The 19,108-nt window shown below is 33.0% G+C and overlaps 1 protein-coding gene across 2 annotated transcripts in view; it reads left to right on the plus strand.

Annotated features, from left to right (window-relative positions):
- Positions 1 to 17,749, plus strand: part of LOC114324607 (T-box transcription factor TBX20-like) — a 227,211-nt gene extending 209,462 nt beyond the window's left edge. The window contains exons 5-6 of one of the 2 annotated variants that reach the window (XM_050655194.1): positions 935 to 1,011; positions 13,120 to 17,749. In XM_050655194.1, coding sequence (XP_050511151.1) covers positions 935 to 1,011; positions 13,120 to 13,582 — 540 coding nt within the window. In that variant the 3' untranslated portion in view covers positions 13,583 to 17,749. The remainder of the gene's footprint in view (positions 1 to 934; positions 1,012 to 13,119) is intronic. The other variant, XM_050655195.1, reaches the window with a different exon arrangement.
- The last annotated feature ends 1,359 nt before the right edge of the window (positions 17,750 to 19,108 follow it).

Below are 19,108 nucleotides of genomic sequence, written 5' to 3' on the forward strand. Positions count from 1 at the left end.
AAGGTTGGCTATCATCACAGCTATCCGTACCTTATTGGCGGCTGCTCTGAAAAGATCTACTGAGCTGCAACTATACCACTCTCTTAAGTTTCTCAGCCACAAAATTCTTTTTCTACCTATGGATATTTTCCCCTTAATTCTTCCCTGCATTATGAGCCTTAATATCTCATATTTCGCACCTCTAGTAATGTGGCATAAATATTCCAGCTTTCTTGTTTTGATGTTCTTTATCACCTCGCAATCATTTTGTATCCTTCTTAACACTTCTGCATTCGTAACTCATTGGATCCATGGTATTTTCAAAATCCTTCTATAGCACCACATCTCAAATGCTTCCAACTTCGTTATGTTGTCTACTTTTAATGTCCAACTTTCCATTCCATACAACAAAGTCGAGAACACGTAGCATCTTAAGGCTCTTATTCTCAGCTCCAGAGGTAGGTCTCGATTAACAAACATTTTTTTCATTTTTATAAATGCGTTTCTTGGAATTTCGATGCGTGTCCTGATCTCTCTACCTTGGTGATTGTTATCTGTTACCCAACCCAGGTTCTGGATAGGATACTGAAAGAAGAAGAAGAGGGGAGAAATTTATGTAATAAAAGAGAATCACCAGTTTTCTTCCCCTTTCCGAGAAAATCTAGAAAAGTCACTTTAGATATTACACAATCACCAAAGTCTTGGTGTTAGGAACTGGTAGGTAGGAAGAAAAGCATACAGAAATTTTCTACATAGCATAATTCGATCCCTATACTTAGGGATAGGAATAGCTTATTGTCCCTTTTATTTATAAAACTAATACCTAATATGTCAAACAAAATAGAAGTTCATATAATATAATTTATGTACTTAATTAAAATCATATAAATACCTTCTTTAATCAGATACTACCACGTTATATATCATTGCAATTATCATTTTAATTTTATTACAGATAACGAAGTTGAAGATTGACAGCAACCCATTTGCCAAAGGTTTTAGGGATTCATCTAGACTCACCGAATTTGAAAGGTATGCATCTTATTAATATTTATTAGTAACATTATGCACGAACGGATTTATAAGAGGGTAAACAGGTAGAGATATACTCGTAGGTTTTTATAAGCTTCAAAAGATATGAGTCAATGAAGCAATAAATCTACCAATTTTTGTGGTTGGATGGATCTGAATCAAACTTGTTGCATTCGATTCGTAAGAGCATCAGGAAATTTTGTGAACTAAGGTGATGATGGCAAAATGAAAATTGCACTATTGAACAAGGAAAGTGCATTTTCCAACATGCATTTCGATGTAATGAAACATAATAAATTCTTTTTTGTGATTCGGAAATAATTGACGGAAATGAATTTGGAGGTTTTTGCAATCTCTGAATTCAAATATCTTATATGCGATAGTTTCAGGGGCACCCATTGCTTAGGATGGGCCTGGTTTGGAGTTTTAGGAAATTCAAAATCAGCGCAAACTCATTATTCGTGAGGCTTTTTCCCGGGAGGGGCGGGGGGAAAACAAGATTTTGCGTAAAATTTTCATGAAAATCCTAGAGATGAGTTCCGACTGGGCACCAAGTGCATCGCAGATCATTGCCGACAAGATATTCGTAATCAGAGACGCTTAAAACTGGAGAGTAAAGACTTGGTATTGATTTTGTACCGAATTTTCACAAAACTCCAGGAGATGAGGCTCGTGCTGGGCACCAGGTGCTTTTGCGACTGTCACCGCCATAATATTCGCGTTCAGCGATCCAAAAACCTCCGAGTATCGAGTTAATACTGACATTGTATCAAATTTCTACAAATCTTGTCGATGATCCGAGGCTTGTCCTTGTCACCAGGTGCCTCGAAAAATATCTCCGTCATGATGTTCGTATTCAGCGACCCCAAAAATACCGTAGTAGTAATATTGAACTTATTTCAATTATTTCAGAATTACAAATTTTTTATTTTTCCCCACCTCGAAATGATTGGAAAATGCATTTTTCTTGTTTAATAATCCAATTTTCATCTCACATCATCACTTTAGTTTTCCTATTACTCTTACGAATCGAATGCAAAAAATATCATTAAAATTCATCCAACTGCAAAAAATTGATGTTTTGGGTTTTTCACTGCTTCCTTGCCCCGTCTAAACGGTTCTGGAACTAGGTGTTCTTATTATCGGATTATACACATTTTTCACTACATTCCCTATATTGTCAAGTAGGTTGAAATTTTGTATGTGCATAAAATAGATACTTGCAAAAGTGACTAAAAACATATTTACAATAAATTAACGCAATAAAATAAACTCAACAGATAAAATTGTCTTTTGGTTTCCTCTTGTAATTTATTGTTATTCTCCATCAGCCTCTCAATAATAATTATTATTTTGCTAAGTTTCCTTCGTTTTCATCTTTGTCTCTTTCTTGTCTGTATTTTTTGTCTTATTGTTATTTTAGTTGTTGATATTGTTTTTATTTTTTTTTTGTTTTTGTTCTTGTTTATTTTGCTTATTCCCAAAGAGGAAATAATAAAACTCGACGACTTGGTAGAGCGTATGATACTATATAAGTGTTGATATACGCGTAAGATATTATAAGATGGGGAACCAGCATGTGTTGACAAAAAAACATGGCGCTCAACAAGACGCATTTATGTCCACAATAGTCACTGACATATATCATCCAATCTTCGCTTGTCCACTGCTGGACCTAGACATCCCTCATAATTTTCCATCTGTTTTAGTGCCAAATATAGCACGCTTTATCGCCTTTTGAGCTACACGAATCTTTTGCAATGTTCTCCTTGTCATGGTCAACGTTTCTGCTCCCTAAATCAACAATGGCAAAACACACTAATTAAAGGTTTTCTTTGACGACATGTTGTCTCCCCAAAAAGAAAAATGCAAGAGAATGCGCCTATTACCGCACCATCACCTTGATGTTCCATATGCTGAAGTTGCTACTGAAAGTCATCCATAACCGAATATATGTATCATAAACTGGACATAGACATTAATGATACGCAATTTGGGTTTCGCAAAGACCTAGGAACGCGTGAAGCTCTTATCTCACTTAATATCCTAATACAAAGGTGCCTAGATGTCAATCAAGATATATATGTCTGTTTTATTGATTATATAAAAGCTTTCGATAAAGTACGACATGAACAATTATTATTAACGAATGTCCTGAAATTAAAGAAGATAGACTACAATGACCTCAGGATCATATCTAATTTATACTATAAGCAGCGAGCAAAAGTACGTGTTAACGAACAGTTGTCAGAGGAAATTTAAATTAGACGTGGGATGAGACAGGGATGCGTATTGTCGCCAGTTCTCTTTAATGCCTACAATGCCTTGAGGGTGAACCAGCTGGAATAAAGGTGAACGGAGTTCCCATTAACAACATCAGATATGCGGATGACACTGTCATCTTAGCCGAAAAGATTGAAGATCTTCAGATACTGGTGAACAAAATAGCGATGTATAGCCAAGAATACGGTCTAACAATGAACATCAAGAAGTAAAATTTATGAGAATATCTTAAACTCAAAGAAATAACGAGAATCTCCTCATAAACGGAACCAACGTCGAACGAGTAGACCAATATCTTGGAACAATGATCAACTCCACAAATGATTACTTCCAGGAGATTAAAATTAGAATAGAAAAGACTAGAGCGAATTTTAACAAAATGAGAAAAGTGCTCTGTACAAGAGATCTAAGGTTGGAGCTAAGAGTAAGGTTGGCTAGACGCTACGTTTTCTCAACTCTCTTTTACGGAATGGAAGTTTGGACCTTGAATGCGGCATCAATGAAAAAACTGGAATCATTCGAGATGTGGGTATATAGAAGAATTCTAAAAATGTCATGGGCAGAACACGTCACAAACAAAGAGGTTCTTAGAAAGATGAATAAAGAAATGTAAGTCTTAAATACAATCAAAACCAGAAAATTTGAATATCTTGGACATATTACACGTGGAGAGAAATACAACTTGCTCCAACTCATTATGCAGGGAAAGATTCAAGCAACAAGAAGCATAGGGAGACGCAGAATATCGTGGCTGCTCAACCTGAGAGAATGGTACCGACGTACATCAAACGAACTTCTCAGAGCAGCCGTCTCCAAAGTCCGAATAGCTATGATGATTGCCGACCTCCGTCGCGGAGATGGCACTTGAAGAAGAAGAAGGTATGTCGAACGATCTTGAAATGCGGCACCACTTGCCGAAGGCTGCCCAAGTCAGTCTTATACAATGGAGAAGTTCAGCAGTTTGGTTGTCTTCTCCTATGCGAATCTCGTGACCGTATTTATAGACTCATGGATCTTGTTCCTATGCATATATGAGAATGATATACAAATATGATACTTTAAGGCTTATAATAAGGTAAACGGTTCGACCCCAAGCAAACGGGAAAGACAAAATCCATTTTCGAGGATAGAGAATGTGCCTTAAAGAAAAGAATGGCATATTCATATTCATAGAAACATTTTTCTTCTACATAATAAAGTCAATCATGAGATTCAGATTAGTTATGACAAATCCAAACTTAAGAGAAGAGGTCAGACGACTATGCATCGTGTCAGAGAAAGATCGACCTAGAATACCAGAGCTAACAAAAATACCGCTAGCGGCAAGCTCAGAGACAGAAAACGCAAAGAGATAACGAAGACATGCGATGCCACCGTATACCTCCACGAAGCAAAAAAGTCCAGGATAACTAAGCAGACTCGACAACAGACCCAGGACACAAACCATATAAAACCATCGGGATGCAAGCCAAATTAACACGCACCCGACCATTAAAACCATTAAAACCAATAAAACTAGGCCATAGAGATACTAATCGACGCAGAAAAAGCTGATCTCCTAGCCGGTGCAGAACTGCTGGAGACATAGATCCTCCAACATAGCAAGTCATCTTACAACAGTCCTATATTAATGGTGATGAATCTTCGTATTTCGAGGTAGACTACAGAAATGTCAACAATGTAACAGTTGATGAGACATTAATGATGCCAATCAATGGCCACACTATCAAGAAGATGCGCATATCCACAATTTTTTCAACGCTGAGTCCGAACAGAGGCTTCTGTTAGATACCACTGCGCACCCAGAATCCATGTCGTCGATAGCTTTTCATCATAGCAGCAATCCAGATGGTTCGTCGTTCGAATATAGATACATTCATCAATATATAAATTTTTTTCTAATTTAAACGACTGGTTATAGATGAGAAAACCAAAGCTATACCAATAAACAAACAACAGAGGAGTTCGCCAGAGAGACGGTATTTCACCAAAGCTATTCACACTGAAACTTGAAGCCGTGTTCAAAGACATTAACTGGGTAAAGGAATTAATATTAATGGAAGAAAACTGAGTCATTTGAGATATGCTGATAACATTGGAAACCATCAAGACACGAAAGCTTCAATACCTGGGGCATGTTATGCGTAATGAGAGATATGACATACTTCAATTAATTATACAGGGGAAAATCCAGGGCAAGAGAGGTGTAGAAAGGAGAAGAATCTCATGGTTGCGTAACTTGAGGGAATGGTACGGATGCACATCAACCGAAATATTTAGAGCAGCAGCATCTAAGATCAGAATAGCCATGACAAAGAAGAAGAAAAAGATGACATTGTAATATTTGCTACAAGTTTCGAAGAATTACAGACCATGATGACGGCGATGACGCAACTATTTCAAGCTTCGGAAAAAGTAGGTCTTAAGATGAACTTGGAAAAAACAAAAATAATGACGAATACACCGAACATCAGAAAAATAAGGTTGAATAACATACATTTAAAAACAGTAAGCGAATACATCTACCTGGGACAGATAATGAAAGTTAACAAAGAAAATCAAGTTGCCGAAATTACCAGAAAAATAAGGTTAGCGTGGGCAGGATTTGAAAAACTGAGTTGGATCTTGAAAAACACTAAAATAGAACCAGAGTTTACGATTAGTGAATCCTCCTTATACTTACGTATGGTTCACAGACGGGGACACTCACCAAGGCCAATATAGATAAAATAGTAAAGGCACAAAGAGCGATGGAAAGATCAGTGCTCGCGGTAAGACTTATAGACAAAAAAAACAAATACCTAAATGGATCAGAAGCAAAACCAAAGTAAAAGACACGCAGGAGAACACGCTGCCAAATTAAAATGGAGCATCGCACGACACAATGCCCGACTGAAGGATAAAAGATGGAATGACGAAATACAACAATGGAGACCGTGGTTAGGAAATAGAAGCAGAGGAATGCCGCAAATGAAATGGGCTGATGACATAAAACACGGGATTGAATTGGGGGAGGCCTATGTCCAAAGTTGGATTACTGAAGGCTGAAGAAGAATATGACTGGTTTTTGATTTCCGTTTGTTTAAATTTTTCTAAGCTTATTGGACATTTCTCTGCTTTATATTTTAAAACCCTGCCCTGAATGAACGACGGGCGCTAATGTCCCAAAAAAGTTAAATTATTGACAAGCTTTTATATTGAATGAATCGATTAGTTCTCCCTAGTCAATCCTGAGTGAAAGGCATTGATTTCGGATTAAAAAAAATTAGTTGCGGTTGAGACGTGTAAATGACGGTAGTTTTTTTAATTAGCTACTTTGGCATGCTTGCTTTTTTAAATGTTTTATGAATCATTTTCACATGTCGGCGTAAAACGTCAAATTAGGTTCCATATGGCATTGTCAACGCCTTTTAAAAATAGTCTCGGATTATTACAACTGGAGTTGTAAAAAAAATACTAATAAAACAAAAACTCGGCAGAATGTGAAGCATATGAGAAAGAGTTCTCATAATAGGTATAACAGTTTTCCAATAAATACATACTAACCTTTACTGTTCCAAGACGTATTAGGACAAAACCTACAAGATAAATATTTTGATAAGGGATTAAATCACAATTATTGCTGGCGCCATGGGTTACAACGGTCTTCTTTATTTATATGGACAAGTTTTTAACACGAATTTTTTGGATAACATTTGATCCGGATATCGATCAGATTGTTATAAACAAATAACTTGCAGAATTACATAACAACTATTTTTCACAAAAAAACATTTTTTTGTATTTTTGGGTCATTCTAAGCAAAAAATGTTCTATTTTCATAGGATGCATAGTTTTCGAGGTAAACGCGGTTGAACTTTCAAAAAATCGAAAAATTGCAATTTTTGAACCCGAATAACTTTTGATTAAAAAATAAAATAGCAATTCTGCTTACCGCATTTGAAAGATCAAGTCAAATTATACCGGTTTGCAGTATTTGCATTGCTAATTTTTTTTATTATTAATTTAACAAGTAGCGTTTGAGCGTTTTGACGCGTGCCCAATGCATGCGTTTTAACGCATGCTATGTATGTAGATTTTGCCTGTGTGCAGGTGCTTGCACTTATAAGTATAACTACTCGTTCAATTTTAAATGAGAGATGCATTGAAAACATCACTCAAGCACTATGGGTTTATAGCTTTGTTTAATAGTAAAAAAATTTATTTTTTAGCAATAAAAATAATCAATATGGGTATAATGGACTTGATTGCTATTTTATTTTTTAATCAAAAGTTATTCGGATTCAAAAATTGCAATTTTGCAAAAAAATTGCAATGACCCAAAAAGTACAAAAAGAAATGTTTTGTTTTGCGAAAAATCGCTGTTATGTAATTCTGCAAGTTCTTTGTTTATGACAATCTTATCGACATCCGGATCAACTGTTACCCAAAAAATTTGTGTTCTACGGGTCAAAATACATAAAAAAATTTGGGTAAGTCCATCTAAATAAAGAAAGCCGCTGCCGCTGGCGACAGCACTAAATTGTCTGTATTTATAAAAGGAAGAATTTACTGGATCAAATTAGTGGACGCATATTGTTAAACTTTGGACGCAGAAGGGTAGATGATGGTTTTAATTAAAAGTATATTTTATTCTTGGCTTGAGGTTTCGATTTCCAATCCAGAAATCGTTTTCATTGTGAATGAGCTTAACTTATAAATGTTTATAAATTATGTGTAGGTGGTAACTCTGATTTGAAAGTTGCCTTAATTCACATTTATATTTTATAGCCATTAGCCAAGTTTTCACGTTAAATTTCTATCGGGTATTATAGCTTATGTAGCAATCAAGCAATATTATTTAGCCCAGCTTGAAAGACTGGTACACCCCTTGAGAATGAGATTCGTGTGATACGAATTCATTGGTGCAAGGAGGATTAACTCATGTGAGCTGGAATCAATCCACCATGCCCCAATACACTCCATGCCCCAGTACACATTATACCTTAATATCTCTTGCAGGATAAATCTCTCTTGCATTCTACTCTTGTAATGATTAGAATGAGATATCCAACGAATCAAGTATCCAATGGAAAATAGCAATAAATAAGAAAATACTCAAGTGGTTATCTTCACCGCTTCACTTCATGATGGAATTTCTCCACACTGCCCCAATACTTTCCATGCCCCAGTACACATTACACCTACCCTAATATCTCTTGCAGGATCGTGTTTGGTGGTTTTCTAGCTCGGCGAATGTTGTTCTAGCTTTTTCCGTTATCATATCTAGTACCCTCATGTGTTTTAGGTCTGGATCTATCTGATGACCTTTGTAGCTTCTCTAAGGCAATTGTTGTGTGATGAATGAATCTTCTTTCTGTTGCTATGAGTTGTATGTCCCCATGAAAGAGATGTATATGTAATTATTGATAGTATGATGCTATTTACTATTCTTTATTTTGTTTTCATAGCTTATTTGCTTCTTCTTCCCGTGAATTCTCTTATTGCGGCTCGGGCAATTGCTGTTTTCTGGACTGTCGGATTAACATGTGATGTGAATGTTAGACCTTGGTCCATTGTTACTCCTAGGTATTTGGCTTCCCTTTGCCATTAAATGGCTCTGTCTTGCACTGTTAGCTCTTTTTCTGAGTTATGACTTCTCTTTTTGACGATAACCGCTTGAGTATTTTCTGAATTTATTGAGAATTTCCATTGGATGCTTAATTCTTTGAATATCTTATTCTACTCATTTTCCCTTCTCTGAACCGCCAGTCGCTTAGGTACAAGGAGATGAGTTTCGTCCCCCGCTATATCTATTATCTCCATATTTGGGTAATATCAAATATTGATATTGTTTTGTGCTTATTGTAGTTAATTATATTATTGGGCATTTGTATGCCCAAAAAAGCTTAGACTTTCTAGAACTAGTGTTTTTTCTTTGAGATCGCAGACCTAACTAGCGAAGGAGTTTACTTATCAGACCATCAGATATTTTAAATTCATGTGGATTACAAATTATTTCTCAAATTTTTGTGATATCTGTAGTCCAGAAAGCCACTGCGCATCCGCTAGGAAAATAAATATTCTAATTCGGATTTTTTGCACAATCTTATTCAAAAAGGACTCCTTTTAACAAATTTGCATGTTGTCAGGACCAAAAGGTGGTCAAAAATTTTTTAAACGTTTTTTCCTAAAATTATTTTTTTTGCATAAAAAAAATTTTTTTTTAGGTTTTTCGGATCATTCCAAACAGAAAAGGTTTTTAGTGACTTTTCTCTAAAAATTAGAGTTTTTGACATATAAGCGATTAAAAATTGAAAAATTGCGAAATCGGCCATTTTTAACTCTCAAAACCTATGTGAAAAACTGAAAATTTTAATGTTACCAAGGTAGGTAGATATTCTTTAAACATCGATTGATGAAATCCCGAAGAGTTTTTTGCAATACAATATTCAAAAATCCTTCGTTTTTTAATTGCTAATCAAGCGTGCGCGACACTATTTTCCACCGACAGTATGTTGCAAATGAAGGGAATAAATTCGTTATTTCGTAAACCGGCGACTTTAAGGAAAAATCCCGAAACAGGTCGATTTTTATTTTTAAGTTATGATATTGTGGCATATATGGTATACTAGTGACGTCATCCATCTGGGCGTGATGACGTAATCGATGATTTTTAAATGAGAATAGGGGTCGTGTGGTAGCTCATTTGAAAGGTTCTTCAATTCTCTATTCAGTAATGTAAACATTTACATAATTATTTATACAGGGTGTCCTTCTACTTCTTTTTTTGTCAAATAATTTAATTTAATAAAAAATTTTTGGACACCCTGTATAAATAATTATGTAAATGTTTATATTACTAAATAGAGGATTGAAGAACCTTTGACCTTTGAAGAGGATGACGTCACTAGTATACCATATATGCCACAATATCATAACTTGAAAATAAAATCGACCTGTTTCGGGATTTTTACTTAAAGTTGCCGGTTTACGAAATAACGAATTTATTCCTTTCATTTGCACCATACTGTCGCCGCGCGCCGGTGGAAAATAGTGTCGCGCACGCTTGATTAGCAATTAAAAAACGAAGGAGTTTTGAATATTGTATTGCAAAAAACTCTTCGGGATTTCATCAATCGATGTTTAAAGAATATCTACCTACCTTGGCAACATTAAAATTTTCAGTTTTTCACATAGTTTTTGAGGGTTAAAAATGGCCGATTTCGCAATTTTTCAATTTTTAATCGCTTATATGTCAAAAACTATCATTTTTAGAGAAAAGTCACTACAGACCTTTTCTGTTTGGAATGATCCAAAAAACCTAAAAAAACTATTTTCCATGCAAAAAAAAATAATTTTAGGAAAAAAACAAAAAAAAACGTTTAAAAAAGTTTTGACCACCTTTTGGTCCTGGCAACATGCAAATTTGTTAAAAGGAGTCCTTTTTGAGTAAGGTTGTGCAAAAAATCCGAATTAGAATATTTTTCCTAGCGGATGCGCAGTGGCTTTCTGGACTAATGTGATTATTTAAAATTCTAAGAGAGAAATTATTATATTTTACTATATTATAATGCTAATACACACGTTTATACTTACACATTGGAGAAAATCTGCCAAATGTTCGTCGTCGATAGCAACCAGGAATTTGAATGGATAGATTGACAAGTTTACACAAAAATTAAATAATCTTGTAATTTAAATATTTAATTTAGATATGATTGAAAGAAAACTATGCAAAATATTGACAACAACTGCTATTTCACTTGCAAATACCAAAATCAGAAGGTCTTCAAAAGGAGTAACTTTGAATTTTTTAGTCCAGCGAATAAAAATATTATACATAATAAAAACGGTGTAACATCTTCACAAAATGTGGAAATATGAAGAAATATTTCAAACATAATGTATAATTCAAAGTTTTATCTTCGAAAAAATAAACTTTTATGAGACCTATTTTCTGTTTACCTCTACGTGGTTTCTATTATTTGCAAACCATACGAATGTTGTATGAAAGAAGATTAAAGAAGATATCTAACATTTGCGTCTCACTACCCGTCTATACAACGTGATAAAATTCCAACGAAAAGTAGGTCTCGATACTCAGATAGGAGAAAAACTAATACAAAGGAATTTGGTCGTGAAACGAAAACAAGAGGTGTATTATATTTCAATTTGTTCAGAAACCAATCAGCCAGCCATAAACACTCTTATTAGTTTTATTCTTATTAGAAATCATCAGAGATTTTATATATGGGTATCTCTGAATAAACTAAAATAAACTGAGCCCATTAGTATCGAATCACGACTAACAAATAAATATGGATGCCGTAGCGACATCTGCTTAAAACAATTCAAAGTTTTATTTTAGTTTGTTCAGAGATATCCATATATACAATCTCTGATGATTTCTAATAAGAATAAAACTAGTAAGATTGTTTATGGCACCCTCTTAACAAATTGAAATATAATACACCTATTGTTTTAGTTTTAACACGACATTCTTTTCAAAAATATACTTCCTGGGGATTTTTCTGAAAAAATGTCTAAAATAAAATAAAAATTCCATTTTATTCAGTTGCAATGCGAAGGCAAAACAATCCTATCTTTCACTTAAAATACGGAGCGCAGTCCAGCCCTCTGAATCGACGATTTTCGACTCTTGTTGGAGTCTCATCGGAGAGAATGTAGGCCTGCTTCTCCATACTTTAAGTGATCAACACCGAGAGTTCATCCCCCACACCACAACTGACGTGAATGGACTAGGTGACTAGCGTCATCTGGCAATTGAAATATGACGTAGTTTTTAATCCTAATACCAATATTAATAATATTTGAAAAATACCAAAATATTACTAAAAGATTTTTAAATTGAACACTTATGGTCCATTTTCTTGGTAACACCTCCATGGCTTCTAAAATTTGCAAGCCAGGTGGATGCTGAAGCGAAAAAGACAAGAGGGAATTCAAAAAACTTACAATTCACGACCCCGTCATTACTTCTTTGAGTAACTTAGGTCCATTTTATTGGTCGTTACCTCTTTGAGTAACTTAGGTTGGAATTTACCAGCTGAATAGACGGGGTCGTGAATTGTAAGTTTTTTGAATTCCCTCTTGTCTTCTTCGCTTCAGCATCCATCTGGCTTGCAAATTTTAGAAGCCATGGAGGTGTTACCAAGAAAATGGACCAATAAGTTTTCAATTTAAAAATCTTTTAGTAATTTTTTAATATATTTCAAATATTAATAACATTGCTATTAGAATTGAAAACTACTTCATCTTTATATCTAAAATAATCTAAAATTATCATTTTTATCATAATCTAGGCTGTCTATTTGGCATTAATTTTCACTCGTTTTTTTTTTCAATTTACCTTTCGTCACTTCTCTTTCAATCCCTTGGTGTGTTTCCCGTGATTCTGCTTAGTATTCAGATTTCAGTTGTCTCTAGAATCCTTTTTGTTTTGGATTTATCAAATCTGGCTCTGTTAATGTCCGCATTGCAGTAGAAAAATCATCTTTTACAACTTATTTACATTTTTTTTGTGTTTTGAAACACGAGAACGTCTTTGTCTTTTGTTATTTTGATGACCACTGCTGTTACTGTATCCGTTAGTTCATCTGTGTAATTATTATGTAAAGTAAAATATGTCAAAAAATAATAACTATCATGTAATAGACAAATAAAACGCATTTAAATCTTCTGATATCTTTGTAAATCATTTGTTTAAAATATTGTTCATATACTGCTATTAGTATGTCTGGGACATAAATATTTAGTATCATATATTTATGTTTTTTATCTTTTTATTATTTCTATTGTTAAATTTGTAATAACCGTTACCAGTTTTTGTGATTACAGGGAAACAATGGAGTCTATGCTAGCGGAGCAGCATTATTTCCGCTCACCTCTTCGTCCGTTTGCAGACATGGACACCCACAACAACAATCTATCCCTAGAAGAAAAAGCTATCCTTGCAGCTCGGTCTCAGCTGTTTCTAAGAGCAGCTGCAGCTGCAGGCCCTTACGGTCCGCTAATGGGGGGACTATACTCGGGTGCTGGAGGATCACAAAGCAATCCTGTACCTCCAGGAATCCTATGGAACCAGTGGGCTTGCCTTGGCCCTTCACTGCTAGCAGCTCAGCACCAGCATCAACTCGCAGTAGCTGCTGCAGGTAGTTCCCAGCTGCAGTCGCCGTTGGCGAGACCACTAGCTCAACATAGGTTTTCTCCTTACACTCCCCCGCAAAGGTCATCTCCCGATACTAGTCTACGGGACGATAGAGACTCCCCCAGTAGCCCATTATAAAGATATTTGTGATATCAACTTTTTTAAATTATTTATGGTAAATGTACTAGTTATTGGTTGGCTGATGTGATGGACTGTAGGTAAAAAGCAATTTATTTTTGAAGGTAACATGTCTAAATCTTTACCAAGTATTACAAAAGTTCCTAAATTTTCTTTAATTAAGTTTTAGCTCTCATAAAAGTTATGTGATGCTGAGTAAATTAAAATAAACTTTTTTTAAACTATAAAAAATTATTCTGTGTCTCTAATGATGTATAATATTGTTATAATTATTTTATCGCCAATAAATTACGTACTACATACTCTAGAATAATAATAAATTTTGTTAACGATATAAAAATAAGTATCATTTGAAAATGGTAAAAAGTGAAAAAAAAAATTAGTTTCACCATGGCACCCATTGTAAAAGGAAGAAAATACATATATAACAAAAATGAATAAAAAAACAATTTATTGGTGATCAGAGGTAGTGAAACGAAAGCAAGTGCAAAAAACAATTTATAACGATTTCCAACAAAACTATAAGTCGTTCAATATAAAAAAGTCCAATAAAAAAGTATCGAAAAACACCCTAATTATTCAATCGAAAATTCTCACTTCAAAATATCTGCTTTTTTTAGTCGGTATGCTTTTTGTTATCTGAAATTACTATTTTCTGATGGTGAAAAAAATATACATGGATATGGAAAGAAAACTCGAATTCGAAATTGTCCATAAATTTACTATAAAGCCATGAACTAAAAAATTGCAAATCGAAATGTACAACTATAATTAACAACCAAATAAATAAAGTTAATAGTTTAAAATAGGGATGGAAAAAACCTACCGGTTATAATCTAAAACCGGTTTTTTACTAAGCAATAATCGGTTTTACCGGTTGTTTTTTTGTCCCGGTTATAACCGGTTTTTTCATTTTAAAGTAATAACCGGTAAAACACCGGATAAGTGGAAAAAATAATGAATTCAGAAAAAAATGGAAAATTTTTACTTCTACACGCCGAATGAGAAATTTTAAGCTGACCGAAACCGATTTGACAAAATTGATGACTGATTTCTATACTGATATGGGTTGACATCGATTAGAATGGAGTATCGCAAATTAAAGCTCAGTGTAAATGTATCCTATTGGGTATTAGCTATTGACTAAAAACCGAAAACCGGTTTTTGGAATAACCGGTTTTATTGACCGGTTATAACCGCCAGGTTAAATCGTATTTGAAAAAATCGGTTATTTCAAAAACCGGTGTTTTGTCAACAACCGCCATCCCTAGTTTAAAAGACTTCTACAATATTTTGGGAAAGTTGTAGGATCATTTTGAAAAGACATGGGTAAGTATTCATAGAGGAGTGGGAAATGGGTTAGGATGGTCAGGGCTTCACTCCCTGTTGATTATTTCGTAACAGCTGCAAAAACCATTTATCAGTATTCGAGATACAGAGCAGAAAACAACATCGGTTATAAAAATACACGTACAGGCTGAGTTACGATTCAATTTTTCCTATTTTAAAGAAAGTTTTGGAATCCACACAATAGTATGTATGTATGTTTGTTTGTTTATTTTTCACAAACAAATTTAGTTAATATTGAGAGTATGGATGAATCTGTTCAGATAAGCAAATAAATAAAATAAATAAGCAGCCTTTTTATTAAAAGCTATTGAAAAAAGAATCGTTTAAGTGTGGTCTGTGAAGAAAAGGATCGGCAATAAATAAATATATTTTGTTTGCACTGTCAGAAAGTAGAGTTAAACAAAAAGCGCACCGACTTAAAAAAAAGCAAATATTTTGACGTGAGAATTTTCGATATTACATCAAAATAAGCAGAAAAAATAAATATTTTAAATAAAAAAATTACAGTGTTTTTGGGACATAAAAGGCAAGGTTTTCAACATATTTCCTTGAATACATTTGATGGAAGATAAAAATAAAAAAACCAAAATTTGATTATTTGAATTTTTCGTAAATATAAATGTTGAGGTTATTTGAAAAAAGTATGAATACATAAGCTTTAGATCTTTTTATTACCCATAAATTTGCTATTTAACATTTTTTTATTGATCCCACTTGTATTAATTGTAGTTTTGCCGGAAATTTTTCCCCTTAATAATTCACCCCCTACCACTTACATCCAGATCACCTACAAATAATTTTTTCATTAAATTTTGTTGTATTTTTTTGCTTTTGCAATAGGTTACACTATGTTATTATTTTTTGGTCATAAAAATGATCGGTTCTGGCATAGGCAAATGAAAGTAATGAATAATAATGGAACAATTAGCAAAATTTATAAATATTTAAATTTTATTCAGTGAAGTTTTCGGTATAAAATGTTTTTTATTAATTAGAAATCGATAGAAAGTAATTAAAAGCTTTGGCGCTTAGTGGATTCGCATACTCCTTTTTTATGCAACGGATGCAGCCATTATAATAATTTCCTCCCATAAAATTTATCACATTTTTTAATTCGCTATCATAATCTCATAAACTCATTATAACCTAGTGATGGTTAACGTGACGATTTTTAAATCACAACGTGACTAGTGACTGTGATTTCCGAATAACCAACTAACGACACTAGTTGGTTTGATTTATACTAATAAAAATACGATATGAAAAATAAAGTAATCCATTTAAGGCACTATAAAACTTTTTTGACAAAGGTTGCTCTTTATATAACTCTCTAAAAATAACTCTCGAACCACACTTAAATTTTTTTATAATCTTTTAAGAATATCTTTATGAAAGAAAAACATTATCAATAAATTAATGACATTATTTTCCACAGATGTTAGGCACCGTTCCCCAAATTACGTTCACCAAGAATATCATAATGTTTATTAAATAAACACGTTTTGTGAAATTGATTTTTGATATATCTGGTCACTGGTCACGTGGTCACGGTTATCGAAGTTGGCAAAGAACGGTAGTTATCGGTGATTTCTAAATCACGGTGATTGAGTCATCTTCAGTGAAATCACGTCAAATTAATATTATGAGCCAAAACTTGTTTGGAATATTTCTTTATTTGCCCCTGATTTTGGCGAAACCCTTCTTCATCTCGGTAGATGAAGGTAGATTTGATATAATCCTTTACTTTTTTTTCTATTCGATCTTCTTTTGATTCGTTTACTTACCTTTTTGACTTAAACATGCCAAAAACAATCAGTATCAGAACCTTCTCATCATTGTCGTTATTGTCAAACAATAATTATTTGTTTTTTAGGGGATATTGCGGGTATTTTGAATTAAGCGGTATATATTGAGTAAAATACAATATTTTGAAAGAAGAAATAAGAAACAACACTGAACAAATTTCTATTTGTACCTACCATCTTACGATAATATATTTAGCTAATGGTTTCCCAAAATAAACTAGTAAAGCACTTCTAAATAATCCAAAATAGTACCTATATAGAATGCTAAAAAATAAATCAAACTAATCGTTAACGAAATTTATGTTTATTTTTGTATAAAAAATTTTGTTATGTTTTACATCTTTGTTTTCAAATTTAATTGTTAAATTTTAAGACTATTTTTGGATCAAAAAAAATCTTTATTAATTATTTATTACCATTTTAAATTGATTTTAAAAAAATCAATAAAAAAATACAACCTCAATACACAAATCACAAATTAATAGTGTTTCCAGTTTGTTGTCCTCGACCATATTACGCATATTTTTATCGCTCAAACAAAGCCATCTTGATGCTATCGGAAAATCCTTGTATTAATGATGTGATTTAGAGATAAGTTGGTTTCAAAAAAAAATCGATAAATACGTTGGTTTCCGGAGTTAGGTAGTTCGAGTCCGGATCCTGTTACACATTTAGACCAGGGCGCATTTGTAAAAATGTTAGTACATTTGGATGTTGAGAGGTGACTCATATTTTTTTGCAGAAATTGCTTGAAAATAACTCATATAATAATATTTGAGTTATTCTCCCACTCAAAAAGGTCCGGAACATTGTTTGATAATCAAAATGTCAAAAATTTAAGGAAAAATTATATTTTTTTCTTCGTTTTTTGATTATAACTTTAAAAGTATTCACTTCTGAGAAAAGTTGCACTGACATAAAAGTTTCATAATTAAATTTCCTATAATACAGGATTGGTTAAAAGTTTTTAAAATGGTCACCCTTGTTGCAAAATAGCAATAATTGCGAAAAAAACATAAAAAAACAAGTATTCGCATTTTACGTTTTTCAACCATTTATGCTACACTTAGAACCTTCATATTTTACCCAGAAAAACTTTATAATATATTAAAACAATACTGTAAATTTCATTAAGATCGATTTAATGGATTTTGCAAAATAAATTTTGCAATCTAAGTTTCGCAAAAAAATTCATTTTTTCAAGATGTTGCAGGACTGAAAATAAAGCAGGCAGCAAGTTGAATTTTTTTTTGCTTATAGAAGAATACTGTACCTTTCATTTGCAGTTTGCAAAATTAAAATTGGTTTACCAGCATGGTGTCAGCAATTTTTTTAAATAAACAATAATTTTTGGTGCTACGCGCAGGACATAGGATACGTTTGCTCTGATTGGGCATTTCAGTGACCTTTGATAATGATTGATAAATTTTAATTTTTAGTAAATTTCTACATAAATAAATAAATTTGTTTATTGCAAAATAAAAACACATACTTTGAAATAACACTTTTTTAGCAAAGACTTTCTTTGTTCATATATTTTAACTTAGAGAATAAAAGTTTATTATTTAAACATATGCGATTATTTGAACAATATTTTACAAATAATAATTCAATTATTTTGATTTTTGTGGAATTAAAATATTAAAATACAACAAAATATAGAGTAAGAAAATAATACATTAGATAAATATTGGAAGAAATTTTGGTGGAAATCAACAATTTTTGGTGAATCGAAAACGGCTGTCCTGCCCGTAGCATCAAAAATTAATGTTTCTTTAAAAAAATTCCTGGCGCTGTGGGAGTTAATCGAGTTAAGTTTTACAAATTGCAAATGAAAGGTACAGTATTCTTCTATAAGCAAAAAAGATCAACTTGTCTGCTCTTTTTTTTCAGTCCTTCAACATTTTGAAAAAATGAACTTTTTTGCGAAAGATGGATTGCAAATTTTTTTTTGCAAAATCTATTGAACCGATCTTAATGAAATTTACAGTATTGTTTTACCATAATATAAAGTTTTTATGGGTAAAACATAAAGGTTCTAAGTGTAGCATAAATGGTTGAAAAACGTAAAATGCGAATACTTGTATTTTTATGGTTTTTTCGCAATTATTGCTATTTTGCAACAAGGGTGACAATTTTTAAAACTTTTAATTAATCCTGTATTGTATAAAATTTGATTACGCAACTTTAATGTCACTGCAACTTTTCTCGGAAGTAAATACTTTTAAAGTTATAATCAAAAAACGAAGAAAAAAATTTTTCCTTCATTTTTTGACATTTTGATTATTTAAACAATGTTACGGACCTTTTTGAGTGGGAAGATAACTCAATTATTATTATATGAGTTATGTAATTCCAAGCAATTTCTGGA

Source organism: Diabrotica virgifera, chromosome 1, assembly GCF_917563875.1.
Source record: "Diabrotica virgifera virgifera chromosome 1, PGI_DIABVI_V3a".
NCBI classification, from domain to species: Eukaryota; Metazoa; Arthropoda; class Insecta; order Coleoptera; family Chrysomelidae; genus Diabrotica; species Diabrotica virgifera.